Source organism: Notothenia rossii (genome assembly GCF_949606895.1).
Source record: "Notothenia rossii genome assembly, chromosome: 6".
Taxonomy (NCBI): domain Eukaryota; kingdom Metazoa; phylum Chordata; class Actinopteri; order Perciformes; family Nototheniidae; genus Notothenia; species Notothenia rossii.
Window position 1 is genome coordinate 36,947,818 of NC_136909.1, and position 12,318 is coordinate 36,960,135.

At 43.5% G+C, this 12,318-nt stretch overlaps 1 protein-coding gene across 1 annotated transcript in view; it reads left to right on the forward strand.

The window, feature by feature from the left end:
• The window catches only part of LOC307043158 (interleukin-6 receptor subunit beta), a 45,710-nt gene that overhangs the window by 25,080 nt on the left and 8,312 nt on the right, over nt 1-12,318 (forward strand). The window contains exons 7-10 of the mRNA XM_079687440.1: nt 4,375-4,534; nt 5,234-5,322; nt 10,341-10,563; nt 11,174-11,374. Coding sequence (XP_079543566.1) covers nt 4,375-4,534; nt 5,234-5,322; nt 10,341-10,563; nt 11,174-11,374 — 673 coding nt within the window. The remainder of the gene's footprint in view (nt 1-4,374; nt 4,535-5,233; nt 5,323-10,340; nt 10,564-11,173; nt 11,375-12,318) is intronic.

Below are 12,318 nucleotides of genomic sequence, written 5' to 3' on the forward strand. Positions count from 1 at the left end.
AGTAGGGATGGGTACCGAGAACCGGTACTAATACCGGTACCTGATTAGACGGTATCGGTATACTGTTAAGCCGCTGGACAAACGGTGCTGCTATCGATATATCTGTTACGTCTACTTCCTTAGTTGAACTTTAAACCATTCTGGTTGGTTGGGAACCCTCATCTCGTGTGATGTATCCGGTTTGAGACCCCTCTGATTGGCCATTGTAAATGCCACTCCTCATCTCTCTCAACAGCGCTCTTATTATTGTTGTGAGACTCCCGCAGGCATGGCGGACAGAGCGAAGCGATCCAAGGTCTAGGTGCACTTTAAAAAAATGTAGTGGCGATAGTGCAAGGTGCAATCTATGTACTCAATTTGTTTGCTTGTAAAGGGGGTGACACAAGCAACTTAATGAAGCATTTGCAAACGAGACACTCATTGAATCTTAAACGGTGCTAGCGATACTGCTAGTGCTAATAGTGCTAATAGTGCTAGCGGGCTTCAGCCGCGCCGTGTGTAAATGTGACCTGAGCGAAGGCTCACAGGCAGGTTAGCTGCTGCGCACGGGTAATATGTTTTGTTTACCTGGGTGCAGTCTTGCAGGCACATCGCCTTGTCTTTTTTTAGTTTATTAACACCAAATTATTGAAAAGTATATAAGAGTATCGAAAAATACCGATACCGATAAGCAGTACCGTTACCGGTATCGATAAAATCCTAACGATACCCATCCCTAGCTGCGAGTGACTCCATCAGCAGCAGCGCAAGTGATTCCATAAAAAAGAGACACAAACCAGTTCGGAAATACAACCAGGGTTACATACAATTTGGATTCAGCTGCAGTGGGACAGATAATGAGCCCAGACCACAGTGCGTGATTTGTGGTGAAGTTTTAAGTAATAATTCTATGAAACCATCGCACCTCCAACAGCACCTTACAACTAAACACGCCCACCTGCAAGACAAGCCAGCGGAATTCTTTACAAGAAAATGTGATCTACTGAATAATTGCAAGTCAAGATCCAATCCAGCTGTACACCTATAGCCAAGGCCCAGGAAGCCTCGTATCGTGCCAGCCTCCGCATTGCAAAAGCCGGTAAGCCGCACACAATTGGCGAAAAACTTTGTCTCCCACTCGCAAAAGAAATGACAGAAATCATGTGTGGCGAGAAGGTTGCCAGTTCAATTTGGTGTCACTTTCAAATGACACTGTGTCACGGAGAATAGTAGAGATGGCAGAGGATGTTAAAAATATATTGATTGAGCGCATTAAAAGTAGTAGCTATTATTCCATCCAGCTGGACGAGACTACTGATGTTGCAGATTTGGCCAATTTGATGGTTTATGTCAGATATGAACATGATGATGCAGCTCAGGAAGACTTTCTGTTCTGTCAACCACTGGAGAACAGGGGCCGTATTCACAAAGCATCTTATCTTACCGCTAGGAGTGCTCCTAACTCGCGCTAAAACCTTTTACGTAGGAGTTTTTTCTTAAAAGTTATTCACAAAGCCGCTGAGACCTACTCATACTAAGGATAAATCACTAAGAGTGAACTAAGAGTGACGCGCCGTTGCTATGGATTACATCGATTCTCGTGCATGAGTTTAGAAGCGGTCAGTACGGTGATTGGTTGTTCAGAGCAGGCGGTCTCGGTGAAACTCATCCGCAACATCCCACAAACGAGCCCACTAAAACAAGGAAATAGCCTAGGCTAGAAATGTATTCCTATCAAATAGTTATGGACAGTGCAGTTAGCAGAATACACGCATGATGACAAGTTTGTGCAGACCACGATAATGACGTTGTATATGCACGTTAAAGAGAGAGAGCAAACAATAAAAATACGTAAATTGCATTAAATCAAGGAGGCAATTAAAAGCACCCCGCAAACTATTATCCAATGAGCATATTTCCAGCACTTAAACACTTTCAATAACAGCCCATACCGCCGTTAAAGCCCCCCTATCATGATGAATGAAAACAATCTGCGTGTTGATGGAATGTACTTTATATATATTATATATCGTAGTGTTGCCAAACATTTTATTTCCGGACTAATCGGGTTATTCCTGTTAGTCGGGGATGTTATTGCATCCTGCACTAATTCCACAACAAGTTTGATACCCTCACGATTTTGCCTATATCTCTTGATCAATTCACAGTCTTCCATTGTCTCCAAAACATTTAGTCTCGCAGCCATTTTCAGATTCTTTGTGAATAGGTCTTACTGAGTTAGGAGTCCTCTCGAGGACTTTTAAGCTCTCCTAAACTTAGGTGCTACTTTTAGGCCTAAGATACTTTGTGAATTGCTCTTAGTGAATAAAATTAGGAGCCCTAAATTTAAGACTGACACGTCCATTATGTTTAGGAGTTTCTCCTAAATTCGCCAGTTAGGAGCTACTTTTAGCCCTAAGATCCTTTGTAAATACGGCCCCAGAACAACAGCTGAGCACATATTCCAGCTCCTAGACGCGTTTGTGCAAGAGAATGGACTTGAATGGAAAAAGTGTGTTGGAGTCTGCACAGACGGCGCGAGGGCTATGACTGGTCGCCACAGCGGAGTAGTAGCTCGGATCAAAGAGGTCACACAGGAGATGCGATGGACACACTGCAGCATCCACCGGGAGGCGCTGGCGGTGAAGAGGATGCCCGATGCCTTGAAGTCTGTGCTGGACTCTGCTGTGAAGAGTGTGAACTTCATAAAGGCCCGACCGATCCAGTCTCGCCTATTCCAAGTGCTCTGTGATGAGGTGTGCAGCGAGCATGTCCAACTTCTGCTCCATACAGAAGTAAGATGGCTATCAAGAGGGAAGTGCTTTCAAGGCTTTTTGAATTGCAAAGAGAAGTCCAAGTCTTCTTACAGGACAAAAACTTCCCCTTATCAGATGTGTTTGATGATACAGTGTGGCTCAGCCAGTTGGCATACTTCTCAGACATTTTCTCCTGTTTAAAAGACCTGAATTTGGGACTACAGGGACTCTCCATCAATGTGTTTGATGTGCAGGACAAAATCAACGCAATGCTGAAAAAGTTGGAGTTATTCGAAATCAAAGTCAAGGCAGGTGATGTTTCAGCTTTCCCTGCTTTAGAGAGTTTTCTGTCGGAGAACGAGTTGACCCTTGATGAAGGAGTGAGGGACAACATGGTTGCACACCTTATCTCGCTCAGACAACAGTTCCGCCAGTATTTCCCAGTGAAGACCGAAGACAACAGCTGGATGAGAAGCCCGTTCAGCATGGAAGCCTCTGGACTGCCAAATAACTTAACTGTGGCTGAGCAGGAGAGTTTAATAGAGTTGACTTTTGGATAAAGCAACACAGAGAATACCCCGCCCTGTCTGACAAACCTGTGCACTTTCTCCTTCCTTTTGTGACCACATATCTGTGCGAGAAAGGCTTTTCTTCCCTTGCTGTTATTAAAACCAGATACAGAAGCAGGCTGAATGCTGAGCCAGACCTGAGACTGAAGCTCACCTCGATTGCCCCAGACATCAGAGGACTGTGTTCACGGAGACAGGCACAACCTTCTCATTAGATTTAGGCGACTTGTCAATGGACACCAACATGTGGCAGAGAGAGAGTGAGAGTGTGTGTATGAATGAAGTACTGTACAGTTGTCATTTGTTATTATTTGGTTGTGTGTGTGTGTGTGTGTGTGTGTGTGTGTGTGTGTGTGTGTGTGTGTGTGTGTGTGTGTGTGTGTGTGTGTGTGTGTGTGTGTGTGTGTGTGTGTGTGTGTGTGTGTGTGTGTGTGTGTGTGTGTGTGTGTGTGTGTGTGTGTGTGTGTGTGTGTGTGTGTGTGTGTGTGTGTGTGTGTGTGTGTGTGTGTGTGTGTGTGTGTGTGGGGGGGGGGGGGGTTGTCTCTGCCTGCCACAGTTTGAGGGAATCAAACTGAGCTGATACTCCACATTCTAAGCAGTTGGTTTATAACTGTATATTTGTATGTATATGTTGCAACTTAGAGCTTTGGCAATATATGTCACTATGGTCATGCTAATAAAGCTATTGCATTTAATTGAGTGTGTGTGTATGTATGATTGAAGTACTGTACAGTTGTCATTTGTTGTGTGAGAATAAGTTATTATTTTGTTCTTTATGTTCTCACTTTTGGTGTGTGAGTGAGTGAGTGATGAGGGAGAGGGACTGCCCGTTGTACAAGTAGCTGTTGCTGACAATAAATAATGTTATTATGAATGCATTTGCCTCTGAGTCCTGCATGAACTGTACATAGACTGTATTTTAACATTGGTCATATGGTGGTACTTGGAGAGTCAACTATTTTCTCAGGTGGTACTTGGTGGATAAAGGTTTAGAACCACTGCCCTAGATAATCAGCTACCAAATACCACATACAATCAGTTTGTCTTTGCTGTCTGCGTTTTGTTTCCAGGCTCCTGATTCTGTCCCGTCACATCAGGATCAGACATTGAACTACAGGATGAAAGACCTCCTGACCTTTACCTTCTACCAGGCTGGCGTGGCCTGCAGAGAGGAACCCGGCTTCTGGAGCGACTGGAGTTCTGACGTCAGCGTGAGGACGCTGGAACGGGGTAAAAGTTTACATTCAAATAGAAATGCAATTATAGTCTGAAACTCAGAAGAAGTGTTTCCATAAAATGATTGAAATAGTGTCTCAGCATAACCTGTTATAGAGTGGTGCTAATGCTCGCTAAAGAGTAAGGACATCAGCACTTTTTTTGTCTCGAAGTGTATGTGTTTTTTAGCATGTTTGTGCTTAGTTGCCTGAAATATAGTCTGTGGTTTACATGAAATTAACACATTTTGATATACGACATAAAATCCTTCAGTAAATACCCCACTCAAGAATGTTCAAAGTTTCCATGTGTCATTTAAACAGCAGCTGCTAATGAGACTAATTTAGACTGCTTAACGCCATTGTGTCAATACTAGTCCGCCTTAAGCGTAAAGTTGTTAATGTGCAGCCTTGCAACCATGATGGTATTGGTTTTTAGCATAAAGATAACTTTTTACTCCTGCCAGGGACATTTATTCTTCAAAAATCACAAAGTGGTGTTAATATGTGGAGATTATCCTGCGGAACAAAATGGGTTAAGTATCTTAAATGTTTGTTTGACCCAGAGCTTTCTGTCTGCAATATTCCAAAATCCAATGGAACAATCCCATCCCGTCATAACTGCACGACTATATAGTTTATACCAATTACAGAAATATGTTTTTTTACAAGAGCAGTCAAATCAGCTTGGAATGCTTTGCTTTTTCTTTGCCAGCGCTGTCCAGGCCTCCAGAGGTGTGTTATAGAGTGGAGGAAACTTTGAAAGACTCTGATGGATCCTATCTGCTTTATCTCATGTGGAAGGTATTTCAGAATACCTTTTAAGTCATCTAAAAATTGGTTTCCCTTTTCAGCCTAAAAAATAAACAAGTAATATAAAAATATGAAAGACAAACAACTGAACTTATTACTGGTTGAATGCAAAGTCGTATTGAATAACCTTCTTGGATTTGTTTAATAGTAGCTAATTCTGAGGCGACTCGAGCGTCAAATTTGCGTGACGCTTTCTCGCGAAAGACAATCAGAGTAAACAAAACAAAAAGCCGCGGCCCAACTCGCGCGAGTAATTCGATGCGATGCAAATCATTGCGCCATGTCCAGTAGGAACGCACCATTACACAGTATAAGACAGGAGGCATGTATAAAAGTGTAAACAAAAAGTAACCTTTATTAAATAAAGCTGATACAAATTGCGGGGACCAGAGAAGGTAAAATAAAACAACAAAAACAAAGAAAAACTAAACAAGAACAGACCCGAGAGCAGGGACACAGGCAGGAACTGCGAACCGAGAAGGAACATACAAGAAAAACCATGAGAGACAAGACACAGCTGGAGATGAGATGAATCACAGGGGCAGCAGGTGAACACACATCAGACAATCACACAGGCGGGAAAACACAAAGAAAGGAAGTAAAAACAGACAAGACACAAGGAGGAAATACATATCAAAATAAAACAGTATAGGAGTTTACACCTGAGGCCTGTACTACGAAGCAGGATTTGGGGTCAGTGAGGTAACTTCAGGGTTAACTCAAAGTTCATATTCCTACAACGCTGGTTCACTACGTATGAGTGAACAATACATAGGATGACTCCTTGGTGTTATGTTGAACACCAAACCTGCACCAGAGCAGGTAATGTTTGAGATAAAAGATCAACTCTGTAGAAGCACCACCTGCTGACCAACTAATTTTTAACTGCTGTATGCAGGAAAGACGGCCGGCAAAAGTCGACGACTGTGTGAACATGTAAATTAGTAGAATATCATTGCCCATCTTTAGAACTATCTGACTATTATAACATTTGCTATAAGCAAGCGTACTGAAATATCAGCGAGAACATAAGTAACCGGAGCAAAGTGATGCACTGTAAGTGCATGTCCCCGACATGTCGCACTTATCAATCGGTGGTGGCGAAGTCCATGGGGACTTGGCTTGGCAACTGGAAGGTCACCAGTTCAAGTCCCGGAAAGACCAAGTGCTAACAAGGTGTCCCTGAGCAAGGCACCGTTCCCTACACTGCTCCCCGGGCGGCGTACATAATAATGGCAGCCCACTGCTCCTAACACTAGGTTGGGTCAAATGCAGAGAAACCGTTTCGTTACTAGGACCTGTATTATGCAATGACAATAAAGTTGGATCTTCTTCTTCTTTATAACATATCATATAATCATTTATCTGTGTCAGCTTCTTGAGCCGTGCAACACACCAGAGTCTTGCACTCACAGTCACAGCCAAGGCCGGATTAGTACCTCCAGGGGCCCCTGGGCACTGAGTGTTCATGGGCCCCCCCCACAACCCACGTACCAACAAGTAACACCACGCCTACCCAAACCTACCAACATGACCAATATTTAGAATTTTCAATCCAGCATGTCAAATCGCACACCTATTTGTCAAAAGCAGGGACGCAGCCACATAGTTCAACCAAAGTAGGTCTAGCCTTTTGCCCTTTTAGTCAAAAATCACAAGACAAAGATACAATGGATAAGATCCCAAGACAGTGTATGGCTCAGGAATACCTAGGTAATATCAATCAAAACCTCAGAGTAGCACCCCACTTAATGCCAACATATGACTGGCTGGCTGTACACAAGGAGTTTTATTAGTTACAAACATTGAGAGTTACAAAGTAAAATATGTAGTGAAATGGTGTGGTTGCTCAACTAAGTGATCAGTATATGTGATGGAAGATAGTGTGTGTGTATATGTGAGAGGGAGAGTGTGTGTGAGACTTACCTTTTTAGAAGTGTTTCTTCCTTGCCTTTCTCTTTGAAAAGTCTGTGATTAGGTCATCAAAATCCAGATCCCTCACAAGATCAGACTCGATGGCCATCAAAGAAAGGGCTGAAAGTCTCTTCTGAGCCATGGTTGTCCTAAGTTCATTATTGATGCGTTTAAGCTGTGAAAACTACCTCTCACCCTCGCAGTTGGTTCCAGGCAGTGTGAGAAAAATCCTGAGCGCAACAAAAACATTGGGGAATGTTGTCTGTAGTCCATGTTTAAGCACCAACTGTCTGTTTGCAGGAGTTTTATCTGGCTCTGTGCTGAAAAAAGCCCCAAACTGTATCAGCTCATCTCCTAATGATCCTTATCCAAGTCAGTAGGATTAGATGAGGAGAGAATATTGGCCCGTCTGCGGAGATCAGTGTCATCACAGCACATGTCAAATAGGACTCCAAAGTGATCATTTATGTCTTTGTATGCATCCAGGCATTTGCTAAGTCCTGGGAGCAACCTGTCAATAATTAAATTGAATGTCTCAACATGGAATCTTTTACTGCCACTCAGTACCACCTCATGCTCCACTGTCTCGTCATCAAATACTCGTCTTTTACCAACACGGTGAGTCTCATGCTGGTATGTCTGTGTCACGCCGGTGACGGCCCGGGCAGATGTCTCAAAGTCCGAAAATGTGATGCAACATAAGTGCGCAGCGATTCCAAAAGTAGCACAACGGTCATTAGGTCAATGTCTTTCTTTTGCAAGCCAGTGCTCGTAAGCTTGAATTGGTGCAGTACAGTGACCCAAAAATATTGTCAGCAGAGCAGTCTCTAGTTTCCCAAGTTTGCCACGAAGCGCAGAGGCCTCTCGCCGTGTGTCCTGTCGCTCTTCGTCATCACCCGCCAACATTTGTAAAGCCCCTCTAATTGCAGTGTAATTCTCACAAAGAGCTCTTGTGGAGTCTGCTCTGCAGCTCCATCTTGTACAGGAGAGAGATGTTAGCGTCAGTGTGACGTTTTGAGTGAACACTTTATTTCATCGGTGGGTAGAAGCAGAGCAAAAAGCATAAAGTGCTTGACGACAACTATTTTCAACACAGTTGTCCACAACCAAATTCAAGGAGTGTGCTGCACACGGAATGTAATGTATGAGTGAGTTGCTTTTCTTGAGATGAGCTTGCAGCCCATTATATTTTCCTGACATGTTGGATGCGTTGTCATGCGTTGCCACGGCAGTTTGAGAGATCCAGCCCCATATCAATGACCATCTTCATCACACAGTCAGCCAAACTTGACCCAGTGTGACTATGAATGGGTTCAAATCCAATAAATCTCTCAATAACTTTTCCTTTCTCACTCACAAATCGGAAAACAAAAGTTAATTGGTCGACGTGAGATATGTCAGGTGTAGAAACTACGATGACAGCCGCTATTCTCTCTTCTCTGTATTTCTTTTCGCAGCCCCACTGGGCGTTTGGCTACCGGCACCATACATTTTTTCTGCTCACGTGACAAAATGTGACATGAGTGAGGGTGGGGCTGTGACTCAGCTATACACCACCGCGTAGTAATAAAGTTGAGCGCATACATAGTGAGACCTACAATACAGAGACGGTTTAGAAAATATATTAATTTGACCCTTTAATTAAAAAAAAAAAAAAATGTCATCTATTCACTGAAGGCCCTCTTTGCTCAAGGCCTTGGTCACAGCATACTGTGAGAAGTGTTATTTCAAGCAACAATTAAAGTCAGATCCAGTGGGGCAGTGATATTATGAACGCATTCACAGTTTGAAACATCTATTCTTTCTGCTCTTTGCAGCTGCCTGTTGCTTTTATCCTGGATTAAGTGTTGAAGTCATGGATGTTTAAAGTTTAACTTTTCATATTTGTCTCATGTGATAGATTACTCTTCATTCATGACGCGAGGTCAGTACATATCTCCATATCAAATGTTGCTAACCCCGCCCCTTTCACGTGAACGCGCTCTTAGCCGGACAGAGAAACCCTGGGTTCACTTGCCGAGTTGATAACCAGCGTCGTAAGACCGCTTAGCGAGATTGTTTTTGTTAGGGTTAGTTAAGCCATGTAACTCATATCTAGGGTCTGTTGAACTGGCTTCGTCGTACCACATTACATTACATGTCACTCGTGACACATGTCACTTTATCCAAAGTGGCTTAATAATAATACTAATAATAATAACTTAAATGTATATAGCGCCTTTCATATACTCAAGGATGCTTTTACAAAGAGGGGGGGGGGGACTAAATACACTCTAGGAGAGAACACAATGGGACTACAAAGAAAACAGACAAGAAGACTACAATGTGTGATGTAGTTTCTGAGGGCAGGGGGATAAGTAACTAAGGTTGGAATGCTATTTTAAAAGACTAGTTTTCAGGGTTCCCTTGAAGATGTCCAGAGAAGGGGCATCACAGATTTCAGCGGGGAGGGAGTTCCAGAGGGTTGGGGCAGCAACACTGAAAGCACGGTCCCCGAAAGTGTGGAGGCGTGAATGGGGAATGGAAAGCAGGCCAGAGTCTGAGGATGGAAGAGTACGGGACGGAATGTATGGGCGGAGAAGATCTATGAGGTACTGAGGGGAAAGGGAATGGAGGGACTGATGGTGATGAGGAGGAGTTTATATTATGTGATGCAGGACTTGACCGGGAGCCAGTGGAGGTGACGTAGGGTTACATACATTCAATACTGTGGGCAATCCCCACAGGAGCCATTTTGGGGTGAAGTGTCTTGCTCAGGGACACAACGACATGCTGACTGCAGCGGGACTCAAATTTGCTCTCCCCTGATACGAGTGCACCATCCCACTGAGCCACAGCATCCCCTGTGTTTGTCAGTATCTGTCAGTAATGTTAGTAAATGTTGCTAGTTATTGCAAAGAAAAACAGGCAGATTGATTGACTAATTTGAAATGCATGACACATAAGAAATGTATAAAGTTTGGTTGACTAACAGAAATATAACCCTAACTTACAATATCTAATATGTTGAAGTGTACTTACAATATACTGACTTGTCAACTCTCTAAACAAATGTGGCATAACATGTCTTGTGCTTACGCCCCTTCTCTCTGCAGCATCTCGAACTCCCTGGTACCAGAGTTCGTATCCATGGATACCAGGTGAGCTACAAGCTGGTGAAGAATCAGCAGGCGCAGGACAGATTCACTCAAAATGTCACCGGGTCAATGGCGCTCCTGGTGGTGAAGGAGGGGAACTACAGAGTCACAGTTTCAGCTTTCAACACGGCTGGCTATGGACCTGCTGCTCATCTTAGCACTGACACACAAAGACAAAATGGTGAGCACCACAAGGGTTATTTCATGTAAATAATTAGTTTTTTATATAAGGTTCATGTTGAGGTACACAAAGAAGCAAAGGATTCTGTAATTTAAGTGAAATCTGCATAAAGTTGCATACACGATCAGATATAAAGATTGCGGCTTTCCACTTTTGCAATATCCTGTCAGTGAGTGTATATTTTTGAGTTTTCTTGCAGAGAAGGAAGCAACAGAGCAGCGTCATGATGTTCAGATACATCTTATTGCAACACAACACTTATCTAGTCAAATGGTCTCTGTCATCATGAACCTGTCAAGAGATATTTGTTGTTTGTTTCAAATGTGTTTTTAAATTCCTGAGCTGTGCAAGGCACGAGACTGGATAAGATGCCAGTAAACTCTTATACGCATGGTTACAAATTGAATTTTGAATATTTAGTTTGCTAAATATTGAGATTATTGATTTACAGACAACCTGTCCAGGAATTACTCCGCTGCTCACAGTGAGCGTGCACAAACTCACTTTTACACCAACGCCTAAATGCATTAATGATGATTTGCAACATATCCTACTACAACAGAATCTTTGTTTTCTCCATCACTTATAATCCTTTGGTGGATTTCTGCAGCTCTCCCGCCAGTCAGCAGCTTGTGGGTTTCCAGTTCTCTCCCGGTTATGAAAGGCCTTCTTGTCCAATGGGAGAACCCCAAGGTCCTGCCCTCCGTCCCGCCAGTCAGTCATCTTGCCATTCACTGGCGTTCCGAGACTCGTCCATCTACTAGCCGTGGGACCACAGTGGGCAACTTCACCACCTCCACTGTCATACAAGGTGTAATCAAATCCTGGTCTTCCTCTGTTCCATGTAAATCTATTGTTGCACAAAAACAGATCAGTGAGCCTCACTGTTACACTAGGTAACACGTTCCTTTGTTACCATGAACACACACACTGGAATTGATTATTATTCCTGCTGCCACTAAACACTCACAAGAGCACCAAATGTGGATAATCCACCACTGAAAGTAGTCCCAAAGAAAAGTACCATTTTGTGTTTGTTTGATAAAAAAACTATAGTTACAAGCTTTTTTAGGATCACCGACATGCATTAAAGGTCCCTTGTCATGGCCATTTCTACTGATCATCATTCCATTGTTGAGGTCTTCTAGAATAGATTTACATTGTTCAATGTTCCAAACTCACATTGGTTTCTCATACAGCATCTCTGTATAGTATGTGTATTCACTCTCTGTCCTAAACGGCTTGTTGGAGCTCCTGCCCCCCCCCTCCCTATGAACCCACTGTGCTCTGATTAGTCAGCTCGCCCACTCTGTTCTGATTAGTCAACCACCGTTACAGTGGAACATCATTATGTGTTACAATGGCGTTAGCAACCAGAAAATTACACCAGTAATGACAAACAGATGAGAATGCTGCGTGGGGTCAGGGTGCCGTGTTGGCGGGAAGTTGCGGGGCTCGCTGGTCCGCCCTGTGGGGCTCGAGGAGCGGACAGTGAGAGCTGGATTACTGGTATTGTTTCCTGGTTGCTGCGTGGGGTCTGAGCTCAGGCTGTGTGTGTGTGAGCTCCGCGGTGCTGGCTGAGTGTGTGAGGATTGGTCCATTTGGAGTCAATTGGTTCTTTTGGACTTAGTGACGTCAACCTGCCCCGGAAGTATAAAAATGGAAAAAGACAAATCTCCAACGAGGCGTTCTGGGGCAGCATAGACACATCTTTTCTGTGTTAGAGTTTTACTCGCTACAGGGTGTACTTTGAGG